Here is an 18,452-nt window from a genome sequence, read left to right as displayed (position 1 = left end):
GAGATCAATTTTCACTCTACTCTTTCACTCAACACGAACAGAGATATACTCTAAACAGAGCCAAGCACAAACCGAGACACGCCAGTTTAGACCCTGAACATCTCCCCTTTATTTCCCTTTTCAGTAATCGCTGACTGACACCGATTAGTACCTGATTCGCACTCTCCTCGCTCGCCTCAACTTACCCTATACCAGATTCAGTCAACTCAACCCGATCCGATCGTTTCACTACAGTATAGTGCTGCAATTGACTGACAAGATCTTGCTCTGATGCTCCGAAGTTCTGATGCAAAAACCCGTTCTCTCATCCATTTCATATTGTTTGCACTGTATGCATACCACACAACCCCTCTACAACACCTCAGCAACAACTCCCTCAGGTAACCTAGCCTGACCCCAGAACCTAGGTGATTTATCCACATGGGATTTACCTCTTGGTGTCCTCGCTAATGCTCCTCTGGCCAATCCTAACCCAGTAGTATGTGTTGATACACCTGATAATCTCTCTCCGGCATGTAACAATCGACCAGATTTGGGGACGTTCATACTACATTATTGCAATTGGAAAAATCAGCTCAACTCATTACGTATAAAACCACGAACAACAAACAATCATGAATCAATTGGTGATAGTAAATGTAGACAGGTACTCACCCTGGTTTTCTGAATGCGGGTGCGTCAGGGGATGCTTTCGGTGATCGTACTCCACCATAGGCAGCTTCTTCAGCTTGGATGTAGTCCTAGAACAAAACGACATAGTCAGTCTGAGCTCTAACTCGAAACACTTTGTTATACCATCGTCCCATTCGGCATACAATTCCTTAGGAAGACAGATGTGTATAGTAATGTTCCTTTCCTGCTCTTGTCTTCCCTTCTCTTGCCAGCTTCAGATAAACGGTACTAGTCATACCCATATCCCTCCCTAGATAGCACCTGCATCCAACACAGGAAAACGAAATACAACAAATAAACCAATCACTCACAGCAAACTCCTTAGCTTTCAACTTGAATTCCCTCTTCTCATCTTCACTCTTATACTTCAACACTTTCTCAACTTTCAATCTCGTCTTCTCCCCAAGTCCTTCCCAACCTTCATCAATCTCATCTAATTTCCCACCCTTCCTTTCTAAGAGATCCAAAGACGATTTACCCACTTCTCTAGCTAACATCTCGAATTGCAGATCTCTCGGTCCATCGACGAGCGTGACGATAGCATGAGGGGCATTGTCACCCTGTCGTCTACCGAATTTATGTATTCGGGTGTAACCTCCTGGACGTTCAGCGTATCGTAGGGATAGTTCTTCGAATAATTTGGGTAAGAGTGATTTGGGGGCGATGAATTGTTCGGGATCGGTGGATAGGGTTGATGAGGAGGCGATTGGAGAAGGGGAAGGGGAGTTATGTGGGGGCTATTGGAAGGGAAGCAATCGTCAATTACAATGGTCTGTGTTGTTGAGATTTGTATTTCGAATTAAGAAGGTAGAGTATATGAGAAATGAGAAAAGCTTACCATCAGATATGCCATGGCTTTACTTCTAGAAGGATTGGTACCTTTCTTTCCTAATGTGATGATCTAAACGAGAGAAATACATCCATTAGCTTTTAAAATCGTTCGATAATCATTCCAGATTCTCTGTATGAAGCATACCTCGATAGCGATAGGAGAGATATCATGTCGCATATTTAGTATGTATGACTCACCTTCTCAGCCATCCTAGCAGCTTCCTTGGCTTTAGGCAAAGTCGTCTTGATAGTTTCATGATGTAGCAATGCAGATACGAGATTTCTGCGGTTCAATTTGAAAGATCAGTTCGAATCACATCATTTCAAGTAATTCATCAATAGCCTTCCTCCCACAGAGAGACCGTAAAAGGTCTCCAACCTCGTGTTCACTCGTTCATACTTGAAGGAAGTAAACTCACCTCAATAGGGCTATCCTATGAGCAGGCATCCTACCCAGTTTACGTTGATTTATACCGTGTTTCATTGTGTTATGATTTCTTTGACGCTTGTTTCGGATCCCAGCAGAAAGAAGGTGGGTTCTATTGCAGTAGCGATGTTCGAGCTAAGATTGATCTGTCTTGTGAATTATGTATAACGCTTGGATATAAGGTGGATTTGCCGTTAAATCGCAGAAGTCAGAAATATCACGAATATCACGATAATTAATTCATCTCTCCCCTCTACGTAAAATCGGTGCCACACAGGATGGTATGATCGGTGATAACGGGATTACCCGACCTCCATCATCTCTCACTTGCTCATTCACCATGATTCGCATAGTGCATAGTAGTGCATAGCGCATAGTCACATAGTAGTGAATTCCTCGATATATCGGAATCGATCCAATTATCATCGACAGAGACAACACGAGACTATCAATATATCATCCTATACACACACATTTTCCCGGATACCAACTCAAATATCATCCAACATGTACAGGACCATCCCCCTCCTCCGATCCGCCCTCCCCTCCCTCCGACTCACCCTCCGAGCTACCGCCGTCTCAGCTATCAAGCCTCAAAAGGTGGTATTCCAATATAGAAGTTATGCTGCCGCCGCTGGATTAAGTAAAGATGATATCACTTCGAGGGTGTTGGACGTATTGAAGAGTTTCGAAAAAGTTGATTCTACCAAGGTACGTTTGAAGATGAAGAAAGGTGGAATAGGTGGATGCTGATTGGTTTGAGCTTTTATCGTAACTTCCTTTACTATCGAACCCACTTGGATTCTCGTATTGAACGATCAATAAACTATCAATATCAATATCATTTCTATCACAACAATTTGCTTGTACACACATCGCTCGTCATCATCCTATGACACCCCATCGCTACCGATATCATATCATATCATCGACATCAACAATCTACTTATCTTTTGACAAATTCCCTTTCACCTAACCTGAACAAATCACATCACCATCGAATGTTACTATAATAGCTCACACCAGGAGCTTCATTCACCTCTGATCTCGGACTTGACTCCCTCGATGCCGTAGAGGTAGTCATGGCCATCGAAGAAGAGTTCGCCATTGAGATTCCCGATGCTGAGGCCGATGAAATCACTACCGTTCAAAAAGGTGAGTCAGTGTTGCTGGATGAAGAGATGCTGTCTGTGTTCATGAATCATATGGAGAAGGTTATGGGAGGACGTGTACAGGAGTAGATCTGGAATCCTGTCATCACCTCTGTTTCGATCTTGAGATCCATCTCGGAGAAACAGCTGGATGGTCATGCAAGAAAATTTAGGGCATAGGACATGGGATGCTGCACGAAGTGGGGAAATCATAGGAACCACTGGTCGAATCTTTAAGAGTGAACGCTGATATCCATTTCATTCATGTATAGCTATCGATTACGTATCTCACGTGAGTTACTTATTACACAAATGACATTTTATCCATCCATTCAAGATGATGATTTACTAACCTGATACAATCGATCGTACCGTTATAGTCCCCAGAAGGTCAGTCTCACATATAATTGAATTTCTGCGCAATGATGCAAAATGACTGATCTCTGAATGTTATATAGCCCACTAAATCATTCCAATAATATAACGTTCCGTATAGTTCTGGTTCTGGTTTCACGAGGGAAGGGAAGGGATAGTAAGAAGAGTAGGAGTAGGAGTCAGAGGGTAGTGGTATCATACACAGCAGATTCACTTTCATGCAATAACTTCTCAGTCAAGCTAGGTCATCGTTGAAACAAGAACACGAAAGGCAGATCGAGAAAAAAATGGAATTGAAAGAGCGAGAATTGAGAAGGAAGTGACGCTAAGGAAGAACGATACTAACATTGATACTATGACATGTCTGTGTGTCGTGCATCGTGCATCGTCATCGTCATCGTCATCGTCATTCTACTTACAAACACAGCACGTATCAACATAAGTGATTGCTCATCAAGACATATCTACGTCTGATAATAACATTATTTACTGAACCAAGATGGATCACTACAAGTGGGTTACGCCTTCCCATACGGAACAAACTCTTCTACCCATGCATACCCTTTCATACCCTTTTTCCTCTTCTTCTTAATCTCTTCACTCCCATCTCCATTACCATGTTCATTCGCGTTGGGTGTATCCAGATCATCCACATCCATACCCGTACCATTGGCAGTAAACCCCGAATCAGTCGACGAATGAGTCATACCTGCACTTCTTGACATTTCAACTGATAATCCTTCTTCCGAGTTCTCTTCTTGTCCTTGGACGCTTCCATCTTCCACGACGGGTTCCTGATTCTCCGTTTGTTGTTGTTTGACGTCTAGGGCCAATTGTCTAGCTGATCTTCTTTCACCGGGTATGATAGGTCTGCCTTTATCGTCCAATCCTTGAAATTCAGGTGATATATGACGACGTTTTCTCGACGGTCCAGAATCAAAATCAAACTATTCACACGTGAACGTACAAATACGTCACCATCAATGGCGTGATCGATCAATATGTTAAGAATGGATATATTGCTCACATCTGAATGGTCATCATAGACATAATCAACTTTCTTACTCTGCCTTCTCGTTCTGGTCGATCTCATTTCTGCTTGTTGTTGCATTTCAATTGCTTGAGCAATCTTCCTTCGAGCTCTCTGAATACGCTACAATAATCATCACATAGAAACGCATCAACATATATGACCAAAAGATGTACACAACAGCCAACTCACCGACTCCTCCTTCTCAACACTCTCTACCCTCTCTTTTAACTTCTCCGTCAAATCACCTTCATTCTTCTTCGCCTGAGCCGACTTCTTACTCTCTAAAGCAGCTTTACTTCCCTTCGCTGCCGAACCTTTACCAGCGGGGAGTTCCGGAACGCTCTTACTGAAACTTTCCATTTCCTCGATCAGACGTTCGTAAGATTCTCGATCGGTCGTTATAGATGACAGTTGACATGGTCTCTTATACGGATTACCAGATTTATATAATCGCCATGAATCTGTGCCAATATCAGCTCACACTCCAAAAGTAACAAGTCAAAAACTGGGCAATTCCACTGACCATCAAAGGACCATATTCTCGCTCTGTCCCTTGTCAACCCCAATTCCTTCACTATGATCGAATCTCTTCCTTCATTTTCGATCTGTGGCTTTTTGCCTCTACTGTCATTGGCCTTTGCGGGGAATTCTCGATGTATGATATTCCTTATCGATTCTGAATGAGTCACTATCAATCTCCCATGTCAGCTTTCGGTCCTCCATCTGAGCCAGCTCGGAAAGATGACTATGGACTTACATTGCCAATCTACCAACTGTCTCAACAACTTGGCTCTTTCCCACCAATCCATTTCGAACAACCCACCGCCCTTCTGTTCAACTTGGCTAATGGGGTTTTTACTCGCACGGGCATTGGAAGGTTCGCCGTAATATCTTAATCTACCTAATTCCGACCTGTGTGGATCGGAAGTACAGCATGATCCTCTGTCTTCTTCATTTATTGGCCATCCTCTATCCCATACGGTCCATTCGGATGTGTTGGTCAGTTGGTCGTTGATGTAATTCGATAGTTGTTGTTGTATGTTCTCGGGTCTACAAGGAAAACAGACTTCACTCAGCTTTTGTCCCATACATTGGCACTTTTACTGTTGAATTGATTGGATTTAGTGTAGGTTGATAAAGGATGTTGAAAAGGGACATGATCTACCGCCACTAAAAATGGACTTTGACTCTTGGGACAACAATTTGACCAAGCCAACGCTACCCTGACCATGCGTGTTGGTCCAACACAAATGACTGGATATCCCATCATGTTAAGATCAAAAACTTACGTTAGATTCTTATTACCATATTTGAGATTTTTGAGATTGGTCAGAAAACAAATCAAGATACTTTCGAATATATCATCTGGTCTATTCGCTACTGGTTCCTTGAGACATCCCTCGAAGCTACGATATTCGAAAATCCCATCAGTTGATCAGTAGAGTACGAGGTGCCACACGGCGATGATCGGAATTTTAGGAATAGATCCTTTCGTGTCATGTCGTTTTCAGCGAGTTGAGACGTACTCTTGTAAAGATTCTAATTTCGGTATATGATTCCTCAAATTGAACTTGATGATGAATGACCACACATAGGCTATCTGCCAGCTATGACACAACATATAAATCAGTACTGTACATGTGTGGCACTCTAGCTAATTTACCCATGTCATGTTGGGGAGAAAGAAATTACGCGCGGACCACCCCTCACACACCGCAAGTCGGCGACCATCAACAGTTAGGTCATACTCACTCATCTTCCAACCTTGAAGGTTTGACCTCAATAACCTGATGCTTTTTCACATCCTCTTCGTATCTCGCTTTTGAATCTCTGATACGTTGTTCTTCTTTATTCAATGGCGGGTTGTACTCATCATTCGTCGTATTATAAGCATGGGTAGGTTCGATTTCTATTTCTTCTACTGATTCGCTCCTCGTTTTGGACCGTCCGTTCAGGGAAGGAGTATTGGAAGTGGATCCGGTTTTGATGACGATTTTGGACATTAGTGGGATGTAGCTCTGTGATCAGAGCTTCACCTATTCTGTCAAGCTCGAATGCAAGAAATAACAGTGGTAGATCAAGTATTTATGGTAATAACGCAGGAAGTGAAAGAGAGCGAAGAAGGAATGGGAAGAAAAGAGAAAGAGATGATTGATACTTTGCGCATTTTATATACCCAGTCACCCAACTACGCGCATCTCAGTTCGAACGAACATAATTTATTGATTTTACCCCACACGGCTTACCACGTGTTTATATCACTTACCCCGCATCTCCCTTTTACCCGAGCCAAGCTACGGTCAGACACTCCCTGTGTGGATGATGCACTCATAGATGCAAGCAAGATTTCAAGCTTTCCCCATTCTCATCTGCCAATAGGTCATTCCCCATGCCATGCTACTACGCTCGATAACGTTCATAGCCCCAAAGAGGGGCATCGGGGTCAGAGGGGTACATGATTTTATCAGGGGACCAACTCCAGGTGGTGGGTCGTATCTCTCTCTTGTCGATACATCATATAGCTTACATCGTTGATTTACTGATTCGTGTAGGTACGTATAAAGTACCACTGAACAATCCCAAGATCATAGGTGTATATTCATCAAGAGGAAGTAGAGAGTATGTCAATATCTTTAGCCGTCTGTATTCATCTATTGCAAGTGGTGTATAAACTGATCAAGTGGATCACAATCTAGGTATCAAGAAGATGCTGCCGTAGTGGGATCTTTACAATTACCTTCATCTGAACTCCAGACTACTCTGAGAAAGCTAAAGTCTCCTGTTGAGTGGGAGCCCTCCACTGCAGGGTCGGAGTTCTTGGCTGGACAGGTAGCTGCTTTTGGGATATTTGATGGGTGAGTGACAATCTATCTCTATCACTTTTTGAATCGAAGTGTGATGTGATCATCCTCGAACATGGACATACACTCTCGAGTTGCTGTATTCCATCCAAATGGATGCATCTATCATCACTTGTAAGGATATATGCTGATCTGTTTTGGCCACATAGCCACGGTGGTAAAGAAGTATCGGCCTATCTCAAAGACAACCTATTCCAGCAGATCGAATCCGTCTCTTCATCCGATATCCCAGATCTAGTAGAATGGACCAAAAAGAGACACGCGGGGTACTTCAAACGGTGGAGGGGCGGGGCATTATCGCGTTGGACAAGGTTCGCTTCGAACGGTCAGAAACCCGCTGAAGGCGAATCGATGACTTTGGAAGAAAGATTGACCACGGCATTTTTAAGTGTGAGCCAGCTCAGCAGCATGAGATCCAAATACACGAGCTGACTTGTAAATCTGGTACCGATAGGCAGACAAAGTGGTATTGGAAGATATAGAAAAAAGCAAGAGATGTGGATCGACAGCATCGGTCGTCTTGCTCCATTCGCTAGATGAACCTGCTCAACCATATTGGGCAGCTAAGAAGTTGAGTCTAACAGTAGCGCATTGTGGGTGAGTCAGTTATTCAATATTCTCGACTATCTTATCAATATTCTCGACTATCTTATCAATCTTCATCCGTTTTCACTATCTCGGTCACGCCTTCATTGTCATCATCACTAATCTTGCCCTTTGTTCGCCCTAGGGATACTCGTGCACTGCTATGCCATCAACCTACGGGCCAAGTGATCCCTCTCACCGAAAAGCACCATGCGGAATCCCGAGTAGAAGCCAGCAGGCTGAGAAGGATGGGAGCCGAATTGTTGGTTTCGGACAGTTTCGGTGAGAGTAGATGGATGGGTGTAGTGGAGAATACCCGAGGGTGAGTTTAGACTATTTGAATAGGGATGTCAGCTCATATGTTTGATATAGCTTTGGCGATGGTGAATGGAAACCTTCAGGAGTGACTGTTGAGCCAGAGGTAACCAGTAGAGTGATAGATGGTGAGTTGGGTATATTATGTCTTTGTCATCCGATTGCTTCAACAACCATGAGCTCCATTGTAGAAATTAGCTGACAAATAGATCATATATCTACTAGGCCATGAACACTCTTACCTGATCCTACTCACCGACGGTCTGACTTCCCTTCTCTCAGATCAAGAACTAGTGGACCTCATCAGACACTCGTTCGACCCTACGCGAGCAGCAAAGACAATCGTCCATTTCGCTGAAGATCTGGGTGCGTCGGACAACTGTACAGCCGTCGTGGTACCTCTACATGGATGGGGTCATGTAGGTGGAGAAGATACGACGAAAGAGAGGAGGGAGTGGAGGAGAAGGAGGTTTGGAGAGATGAACACTAGGATGCAGAGGATGTGATACTGTACTCTTATAATCGTCAATATAGAAGAAGAAGAGGTTCATTATATATACATCACTACTAGCATATATTTACACGGTTTACGATACTCGGTAGGATCATATAATATCGTAAATTAGATCATGTACAATACAATGCACAATGCACTATCATACTTGGGATAACAAAATTCGTTATTGATGGATTTGTCCATTTTCTACTTCAGCCCATGGAGGATCATCCTCTACCTCCACATTCCCCATAACTTGATCTTCATCCGGCTGTACAGTATTAAAAGGCTGTACTGCATCTATCCGAGCCGTATCCCCTTCGTTGTTTCCTTGTAACGGGCTATCCTGTACAACCTCTTCCATCTGTACATCACCGGGGACACCAACCTCTTGTGATTTATCCTTTTCTCTCTCTTGCTGGTCGCTATCAATCAAAGCTATCTTTCCATCTTTATCCACGCCCCAAATTTTACCTTTCTTCCTATTTTGACTGGCTTGACTTCTCGATGAATAACCTGAAATCACTTGCGATAAGTCGGTTTTGCTCAGTAGGACATTCTCGCCGTGAGTTGAGGGTGGTAAACCTAGAGATCTCAAGACGTTCGGTCCAAGTTCGACTACATCGCATAAACAATAGCTAAGATTCAGCATCATCTCATACCTTTCGGATAGTCTACACGATACGATAAGATTGGATATGAAGAAGAGCGACAGAGAGACAGTCACAGTCGTGTCTCACTCACCTTTCTGAGAAGTTTTCATAGCTTTCACATCGAAATTCTCCAAATCTTCAGGTTTATCAATGACGAATCTTGGTTTGACTTGTCCAGTACCTTTCGATCTACCCTTCTTGAAATTACCCATGGGAGGTCCACTTATGGTGAGTGCAGCCAGGGGCGAGTCGGAAGAAAGGTTGAAAGAGCTTGAAGAAGGTCCAGGTCCAGGTTCAGCTTGAGCTGTTTGTTCATCTTGAGGTTCGGCTTGAGATTGAGAACGAGGTTCGAGTGTTATAGCTCGGAATGTTAGTCGGTGGTTCGTTGAATATAATGGTGGATGAGTAGGGTCATGGGGATTATCAGAGTCTATTGGATAATCATCAGCATTAAACCTCATATCATCATGCGTTGTTATCTCAGCTCGAAGCTAAAGCTCACGTCGTATTAAGCCTAATACCACTTCATCTCCTATCAACGGTGTATTTTGACCTTGAAATATCTGATTACCCAATTTCAGAAATGGCAGAGGTGTATCTAGACCCTATATCCCGTATATACATCAGCTTTTCCAATTGATAGCGATGACAGATCACTGGCTGTAAGCTGAGAGGTACTTTCACTTACAACAAGTTGATATTGATTCTCATTCTGTAACGCCTTGGCATCCAGTGTCGTTCCCAAGTCCATCGTAACGTATATCTCCTATTCACGAAACATCAGCATACTCATTACGCCGAAATCCACCATTTCCAAGCTATGCGTTCGATTCGATCAGGTAAACAGGAGCAGGATCGATACACACCTCTTCTTCCTCCTCGTACTCATCCTCATCAAGCTCATCGAAATTATCCACATGTGTCCATCCTTCGCCCAACAACGTTTGCCCTTCAGCTAAGAGCCTTAAAGCGTCTTCTGACGATTGCAGCATATCGAATAGGATGTCACTCTCACTCCATTCGCTATGGGTTATGACTATGCTATGACTGGCATAAAACTAATCACCTCGAAGGTATACCCATGATTTCATGTCAACAAGCTTTCTTCGGTCAGTCGGCGATCTCCGCTGGGTCATCTTGAAAGATTCAAGACTTTTTACCGAAAACTTCATCTTCAGCTCATCTCAAAGCTTTACTTACTTGTCGATAGCAAATCTGTTGAACAGCAAGATTAAGAGCAGGTATCTCGACGAGATCATCCCGGACGTGTGAAATTATGATAGAACATACAATATGAGAGGTGCAGGCTTACCGAGGTGAGTCTGGAGACGATTCGAGGGGTCATCAGCTTCTGCTCTTCTTTGCTGACGATATTTACAACTTCAGGCTGGTGACCAGTCGGTCACTACCTCGTATATCGAGCCTGCGTGCGTTCGGCATCAAGAGACCTACATCACCTCATCTCTTCTGTGCACCTGCCGCCGGCGGGACTACTTTGCCTGGAAGAAGATATGCTCACATTGCTTCTCTTCTGGGAGCAACGGTCCCTGCTGAGGAACCTCTTGAAACAGCAATCCAAACAAACACCTATTCAAACGTCGGATCATTACTCGACGATAAGTTTATATCTCTGGGAACGCTTCTCGATCACTATGATCTCACCTCTCCCATTCCTTCAGATCACCTCTTACCTCTCCTTAAACACCAATCACGTCCGTCCGACATCATCACTCTTATGCCGTCGATAATAGCCTATGTCGAAGAGACAGAGATACCTATAGATCACATCGTCGATCTAATCCAACAGCTTCTTATACACTTGGGCCGACATCAGATGTTTGCATTACTCCCTTCGGTGGTTCAGCTGTTCTTACAGAGAATGGAGGTAGAAATAGATGTGACCGTTCAATTGGATGTAGATGATCTACAAGCGAAATATAAAGGATTTATCCAACACCTCCGATATTTCACTATCCTTGGACCATCTAGAGCTACTCAACCTCTCCCTTTACCTGTCAGAGACCAAATAACTCGTATAGTCGCTCACTTGCTCAAGACTCTTTCCGAATTACCATCATCATCTAAAGTAGACTCACAACCACAACTATCCCCTTTGTTTCTCAAATACATCTTCAGACGTCGATTCCTAACTCCAGAACTACGGAGAATGTTAGTGGGATATTCATTTTCCAGGAAGATCGAACTGACAAGATTCCAATGGCAACAATGTACCCTATCGGCTATGGAGGAAGGAGATGATAAGGCCGCTAGGAAATACAGGATACGGTGGAAATTGGCTATAGATAAGACTAACGCTATAGCTACATCTAAAGCCAATGAAGAGAATGAAAAAGAGGAGGAACTTGACGAAGATGAACTATTGGAGAAAGCACAAATCGTCAATGAAGAACCGATCAGAAGTACCATTGAGATGTGTACGCCTACGACCTCGGTGTCGGAGAGGGATAAGCAGATCTCCAATATCATTAGTGAAATGGTACTGTCACAATATAGTAAATCGCTAGACAATATTTTACCTACGATGAAACCTTACATCAACACACGATCGTTGTCCGACTTGGATGCTCATTTGAAGAACGCGACTGGACCCGGATTGAAGAATAGTTTAAGAGGAACCAAATTCCGACCTGCTCGGTATGATGCTCATTCATTACTTCGCTACGCCTGGTCGATCTTATTAGACAGATGCTCGAAGGATAAAAGAGTTACGGCGGAAGCTTTACTTGAGATGGCGGAGACTCTCCCTGGAGATGCCGTGGTGGGACATACCCTCACTCCGATAATGTACGGTCTAATCAAGCGCGGAGAACCATTAAAAGCGTGGGAAATATGGAGGGATCTGATAGAACGGGAGAAATCTGCTCCATCCATTGCCAAGGGCTTGTTTGTGGATAGGATCACACTAGCGGTAGCCACCGAGGCTTGTCACGCAGCTTTAAACATCGAAACTGCTATTGTCCTAGTCGACACCTGGGCTAAGAGACCTACAGCAATCACAAAGAGAAAGGAGAATAGCTGGGCAGGATCTATCCCGTTAGATGCTCAGAACATCAATATCCTCTTGAACCTCTGTCGACTTGATGGGAAACCCTCTCTAGCATTCAGATTATGGTCCGCTGCCTTACCTCGGTATGGAGTTTACCTAGATGATATTTCCCTGAACCTTCTACTGGATATAGCGAGGTATAGCGAAGATGATCTGGAAGACGAAGTTGTTTTATCGCATCAAGAGGAAAACGAACTCTTTCGTCGAAGGCTTCGAGCGATAGCGCAGGAATTTCAATTCCGAAGAAAGAGGAGGGAATCAAATGATAATAACCAAGAAGAGGGTGATGAATGGTTGAGTACAGAAGATGAAAATAATCGGATGTACAACGATAAGACTTGGGCGAATAGCTCGACCAGTATCTTACTTGATAATCCGAATACTGCTTGGAGGTATAGATTTGACAAAGGTGGTATGGAAGCACCTTGGAAGAAGGCTAGAAGGATATTTCGTCAGGTAGTCTTGGGAAATTGGCCACATTTGAGGGATGTGCAATCCCCACTGGAATTAGCTCATCAAGGTGCTTTCGGATCGATCTTATCGTTTTTCAGCTCATCCGATGCATCAGATCCCAAGCAAGAACAGGCAAATAGAGAGATACTCATTCCCTCGCCGAATGCACGATTCACCCATATCATACCCACATCCAATACTTTTCGATCGTATATCGCCTTACTGGGGTACTACAATAGACATTCCGAGATACCGATAGTATTAGCTTGGATGAAATCCTTGGATATCAAACCGACATGGTCAACAATGTGTTTGGCGTTATTGCACATCTGTGAATCTGAGGGACCGAGAAGATGGATTAAAGGGTTTGGCGAAGATGGAAAGGGTTTGCGCCTGGTGAGGGATGAGGAGATTATGAGGAAATGGTTGCAGGATTGGTTAGAAGGGGAGAATTCAAAGACGAAGGGCAACACGAATATGTCCTATAATGTCGTACCCACTGAACAGGATGTGGCGAATAGTAGGAGATGGTTAGCGGAAAGAAGACAGAGGTTGACTGCGTGATCGGAGTGTTATTTTGTACGAACGTGTCTTGCTGGCACATGTTTTTCTCCCTTGCTAGGTATGATGATCAATCAGATGACATATGCATTGGATGTATTGGTATTGGTACAACAACTAGTAAATTCTGTTGCTTGGCTATGTAAATTAAACGCGCGATATCATAGATCAATTCCCATTGGACCAACCTTCTGCCCAACTACCTCTTCTCTCCGACCAATGAGGTGACGATATTGCTAAAGCTCCACTAGATCCACTGGCAGCTACCAGTCTCTGACCCAGTTCATCCGCCAAATCATTATTATTATCATTATTGTTATTGTTTGATTGTTGTTTTCCCGATCCAGATCCAGATACCATCTTTCGTAATCTGGCGAAAGTTCCCATACCTAAACTACCTCTTCTTGGGAAACCTTCACTCAATCCAGGTAAGATACCATTCTCCACCACGCTGAAGCTCGAATTCCTATTACTGTGGGCATACATCTCACCTGCTCCTTGGGTAGGAACGGATAGCCTCCCGCCTTGACCACCAGGCATGAGTGGGAAGGCAGAATCAACGGATTCGAATCTTGATCTACCTTTGAATACTGGCTCTGAGGCGTTATCGAATTCTTGGATATGAGATCGAGAAGTTACTTGTTCGATCTTGTATTTTGATCCAATTGAAGTTTGAGGTGCGGATTGAGATGTGGAAGAGACTTTACGTGATGAGGATAATTCTCTACCTGTATTGGAATTGCTAGAAGAAGACAAATTCCGCTGTACGATCGCCGTGGTCCTGATCGAACTTGAAGTTCTGGACATACCAATTGCCGAGGCTGGTCCAGAAGACACCGTTTCCGAAGTAGTCGCTGCTAGTGCTATATCCGCAGCTGCAGCTAAGGAATCTACGAAATCGACTTCTGCCCAATGTCCAGTGGTGAATGACCCTCGAGATGGTCCGGCACTATTCGACTGTTCGCCCATCGATCCTCTACTATCAGTTCCGGCAGATCCAGTATCGCCAGGAGACTTGTCCGATCCCGAATTCCTTCCTCCAGCGTTGGTAGGTCTTACAACGATGTTCAGACCTAGACCTGTCGTACGTGCTGGAGAACTCTTGTATCGAAGTAGACGAGGACGAGAAGCAGGAGGTAGAGATGCGATTGGAGATCCATGAGGACTGGTCTCTTCTGGAGCTGTGAATGGCTGGTAGGTAGGTTGCTGTTGGAAGGTCGCTTGACTCGCCTGAGGTGGCGTACGTCGTTGGACGGGACGAGGTGTCATGGCGCTTATGGATTGACGAAGGGCAGTCGGAGCGCTGGGTCGTCGACTGTCAGTGACTGATCGACGACCTCCACGGCTCGTAGGCGAGGGCGTAGCAGTGGATGTAGTAGGGGGAGCATCGGACATTCTACGTAGTTCTGCTCCTGGTCCTGTAGGGGAATAATGATAGTCTGACGAAGTGGCCATTGGCGCGTATATGGAAACAGGTGTCACACCAGGTTGTCTAGGTGCAAAAGGATCGTTGAATGATGTGAATGGGTTTCGATACGATGAAGAGGAGGAGGGTTGCTCGGATGGAGTAACCAAAGATGTCGTCGAGGTCGATGCGGTGGTACTGCTTTCTGTACCCAGACTAGGCGTTTCCAGCTCAGCACTATTCAATTAATTAGCACAGTCCCAGACAGAGTCATGTGGAAGTTGACTCACTCATCAGGATCATCCCCATCCCTTGAGACCCATGCCCAATCACCACCTCTCTGAATACCCAACTCTCCATCTTTCTCTTTCAACGCCTGTAGCTCTCTAAGGGTCAACACGGGCAAGGAGTTGGAACGGGTCATAGCGACAGTAGCGGAAAGTAACCTCGCACGGGTCTTTGGTGGCGAATCCGCTTCATGATCTTCATCCCTTTCCCTTTCTCTGGCATCTACACCAACTTCATCTCGAGACATGAACGTCTGGTTTCTCTCCATTTCATGTGTACTGGGATCTCTTGAAGAAGCACCTTCCGAGGAACCTTCAGAGAAAATGGTAGTCATCGGTGCGCTAGCTAGTGGAGAGGGATTGACAACGGGATGAGCGAGGGAATGTCTAGATCGTGGAGGGAATCGATTGGCCGTTGGTAATGGTGATTCTCGGCCCATGGATGGTGCAGGATTTACAGGAGCTCTTGGTCCAGCAGTTGGCAACTCTTTAGCTAATTGTACAGGGGTGTTGTGGCTCGAGCCTGTAGCACTGTCTCTCCTCGGCCAACCACTCGACTGACTAGTTGCACTTCCCAGCCTAGCAGGAGCAGTAGGTAAAGCATGTCCCATACTGGATGATCCTCTAGACATACCCAAACCTCCTGCGCCATTCAACGCTCCAGCCGGTAACGGTCCCCCAAACGGTGTGAGCAGGAGCATCTGATGGGCTGATAATCTTCTGCTGGGCGGTTGGATCTCGTGTAAAAGGGGCGAAGGCCTTCTCGGTCTGCCGGAGACAGACAAGCGATGTTGAGCGGTCGACGTCATACTTGTACTAGCTAATGGTAGAGCACCGATGGAGGATGAGGTAGGTGACATAGAGGGAGCCAGGGCGGTCATGCCGATACTGATATTTTCTTTAGCAGGGGAACGGGTGTCACTACTGCTACCAGGAAAAGTATATCCTTTCGATGGTCCAGGTTGCTCATTCATATGGTATTCTTCGATTGGTCTAAGCGGCGATGATGGACGTCGTGAGGATGATGAAGTGTTTCGTATGGTTGTAGAAGAAGATGGGTCGATAGGGAATGACCGAGGTGAACTCAGTGTATATTCAGCTAAGGTGGCGTATAATGGTTGATGATGGAGATAGTTGGAAGACGAAGTGGGTTTCCTAGTTGGTCCAGATTCACAAAGTTAACATTTTTGGGCTTAGGATGATGGGATGCTTGCGCAATCAGAGAGTGCGTAACGCCAAGGAAAAAATGAACATGCACAGAAGGAGGAAGAGTGGGTTTAAGGAGAGTCGGTAAATTCGTGTTGGAATTGGTTATCAGGTGAATTGACACATGTGATGGTTCATTCCAACGATTCAGTTGGAATTATGATTTGGGACTTGGAATTTGGATTCGGTGCCTCGATGGAAAAACCCGGCACGGACGGAAAGGATGGATTGGGTCGGGCAGGGGAGGGATAAACTCACGGTGGTGGTTGATCGAAATTTGGTTCTTGCTCACGATCACCCGTGTCCACGTCCATCACGCTCACTTGACGGAACATCGTGTGATACCTTTGTGCTTCGGCCAATGTCGTGTATGTTGGCTACGAGGTATTCACAGGGTTCCGTTCTCTATTGTATTGGTCTTTAGGTGTATATAACGGTGGCGATGATTCTGGGAGGTATATGATGGAGTTCTTGTGTTGAAAAGCTTCCGAAAGGGGAGTTCTTTAAGCGGCGAGGAATTAAGCTAAACTATTTTGAGTAAACCTGCAACGCCTACGCCTCACAGAGATAAGTGTATCCACCCGGACCGACAGATAAGGTAAGTTTGAAGACTCGTTGAGCCGTACTAGTATTCCAAATAATTGCTTGAATTCGAGACCTGCCTTGGATCACACTTTACTTGAATTGTATTAAATTTGGAGCTAAATTGGATACTAGCGCGATTGAGTTGGATGGTTGTTGCCTCGTGTTTCGCGAATCGTCCAAAAAAACAAAATGAACGGCCGAGAGGTTGAATAAATAGATGTGGATCAACTTCTGGTTGACAGTAAGGATGAAGAATGCGATACGTGTGTCGAATGAATTGATGGATATCTCATGATCTTCTCTGGCTCCTTTTGTATGTCTTCTTGACCGGACCGATTCAAATGCAAAAACTGTTGCTCGGGCGAACTTGTACTTGATGGTTTATGTCGGTGTATAACACGCGTAGTTGATTGGTAACGTATTGTACGTATAAATGAAAAGATTGTCGGTCAAATATAGATTATCTAGCAAAGTGGTTGTTGTTATATACGATCTCGAATGCTCATAAAGAGGAGAGATACTCCGAAATCTTATGGGAAATGGAATCGGGAAGGTTAAAACGCCAAATACCCATTCCAGAGCGAGTACTCTACCGTATGTGTATATTGTGATGACTCATAGTATTTTTTCATCAACTTTCCATGCAGGCAAAGCAAGAACCCCGAGGAAGAGGATGTCCAAATAGACCGTTATGTTTTGTACTCAAGAAGTTTGGTAATATTTAACGTAATGGATCGGTTCAGATCTCTACAATAAGGTTATATACCTGAACTTTGCTTCATTTTCGCAATAACGAATAACGCGGTTTGTCGGATTATCATGGAGAACGTTCATGCCACGAGAGGTCCCGGTACTTGCGGAATCGAATATCTTACCAACGTTCACATTGGAATCTAGAATCGATCGGTTTTGTCTCAAAGATGTATCAAGATTGAATGTCAAATGAGATATCTACCAGTTAGTGGGCGTGACATCGGTCACTGGTCATGAGTCTGTATCTATACTCGTCGTACCTTGTCGATCCAGAGGATGTCTCAAACCATAACATATCATTTGCCAATAACAGCAACAATTTGCCGAAGAACTCTTACTGTTTGTAGAAGGTAGGTTTCCAAGGAATTTGAATTTTGACACGAAAAAAAACCCTTAATTCGATTCGATCATTTCACGGAATGGCGTTTTTGTTTCTTCCTTTCCAATTGAAGCCGGAAAATCCAGGAATCGGCCAACAGGAATGTTCTTATATAAAAGCACTGAGTCATCAAGTCATCATAATGCTCGCTTCCATCTGTCTTGTTGAAACTCTGATACGCTTCCCCGACCATGGAGATGAGGGGTCGGATCGGACTGGACTGAACTCATCGAAAGTCGATCTACATCCAGGCGATGTGAAGCAGTGAGATGCCAGAAAGTCCGTTTATTGCGGACAATTATGTAGAATGTCAAATGAGCATGCAGTAAATGTCGTTATCAATCCAAAAGGTCATAC

General features: G+C 44.4%; 7 protein-coding genes across 7 annotated transcripts; 3 read left to right on the top strand and 4 right to left on the bottom strand.

Moving 5' to 3' along the window:
- Positions 1–351: 351 nt before the first annotated feature.
- On the bottom strand, positions 352–1,987 carry L199_003762 (ribosomal protein L17; the record flags this gene model as incomplete). Its single annotated transcript, XM_064889490.1, has 6 exons — positions 352–547; positions 655–740; positions 984–1,409; positions 1,511–1,573; positions 1,702–1,786; positions 1,923–1,987. 6 exons carry the CDS (start codon positions 1,985–1,987, stop codon positions 352–354), a joined length of 921 nt encoding a protein of 306 aa, XP_064745562.1.
- A 450-nt stretch (positions 1,988–2,437) lies between these two features.
- L199_003761 (acyl carrier protein) lies at positions 2,438–3,547 on the top strand (the record flags this gene model as incomplete). The annotated part of the gene is made up of 5 exons (XM_064889489.1): positions 2,438–2,641; positions 2,947–3,085; positions 3,354–3,373; positions 3,462–3,471; positions 3,540–3,547. The coding sequence occupies 5 exons, from the start codon at positions 2,438–2,440 to the stop codon at positions 3,545–3,547; spliced, it is 381 nt and encodes a 126-aa protein (XP_064745561.1).
- A 427-nt stretch (positions 3,548–3,974) lies between these two features.
- L199_003760 (uncharacterized protein) lies at positions 3,975–6,492 on the bottom strand (the record flags this gene model as incomplete). The annotated part of the gene is made up of 8 exons (XM_064889488.1): positions 3,975–4,403; positions 4,484–4,609; positions 4,679–4,950; positions 5,013–5,177; positions 5,247–5,539; positions 5,779–5,895; positions 6,016–6,096; positions 6,242–6,492. The coding sequence occupies 8 exons, from the start codon at positions 6,490–6,492 to the stop codon at positions 3,975–3,977; spliced, it is 1,734 nt and encodes a 577-aa protein (XP_064745560.1).
- Positions 6,493–6,883: 391 nt separating this feature from the next.
- L199_003759 (uncharacterized protein) lies at positions 6,884–8,756 on the top strand (the record flags this gene model as incomplete). Its single annotated transcript, XM_064889487.1, has 8 exons — positions 6,884–6,974; positions 7,042–7,108; positions 7,186–7,344; positions 7,500–7,740; positions 7,805–7,947; positions 8,081–8,257; positions 8,308–8,378; positions 8,476–8,756. 8 exons carry the CDS (start codon positions 6,884–6,886, stop codon positions 8,754–8,756), a joined length of 1,230 nt encoding a protein of 409 aa, XP_064745559.1.
- A 174-nt stretch (positions 8,757–8,930) lies between these two features.
- L199_003758 (uncharacterized protein) lies at positions 8,931–10,391 on the bottom strand (the record flags this gene model as incomplete). Its single annotated transcript, XM_064889486.1, has 5 exons — positions 8,931–9,364; positions 9,491–9,829; positions 9,902–10,004; positions 10,088–10,165; positions 10,266–10,391. 5 exons carry the CDS (start codon positions 10,389–10,391, stop codon positions 8,931–8,933), a joined length of 1,080 nt encoding a protein of 359 aa, XP_064745558.1.
- A 301-nt stretch (positions 10,392–10,692) lies between these two features.
- L199_003757 (uncharacterized protein) lies at positions 10,693–13,483 on the top strand (the record flags this gene model as incomplete). Its single annotated transcript, XM_064889485.1, has 2 exons — positions 10,693–10,715; positions 10,786–13,483. The coding sequence occupies 2 exons, from the start codon at positions 10,693–10,695 to the stop codon at positions 13,481–13,483; spliced, it is 2,721 nt and encodes a 906-aa protein (XP_064745557.1).
- A 165-nt stretch (positions 13,484–13,648) lies between these two features.
- On the bottom strand, positions 13,649–16,713 carry L199_003756 (uncharacterized protein; the record flags this gene model as incomplete). The annotated part of the gene is made up of 3 exons (XM_064889484.1): positions 13,649–15,122; positions 15,176–16,327; positions 16,637–16,713. 3 exons carry the CDS (start codon positions 16,711–16,713, stop codon positions 13,649–13,651), a joined length of 2,703 nt encoding a protein of 900 aa, XP_064745556.1.
- Positions 16,714–18,452: the final 1,739 nt, after the last annotated feature.

Source organism: Kwoniella botswanensis, chromosome 1, assembly GCF_036426115.1.
Source record: "Kwoniella botswanensis chromosome 1, complete sequence".
Classification (NCBI taxonomy): Eukaryota; Fungi; Basidiomycota; class Tremellomycetes; order Tremellales; family Cryptococcaceae; genus Kwoniella; species Kwoniella botswanensis.
This window is presented reverse-complemented; position numbering and strand designations above follow the sequence as displayed.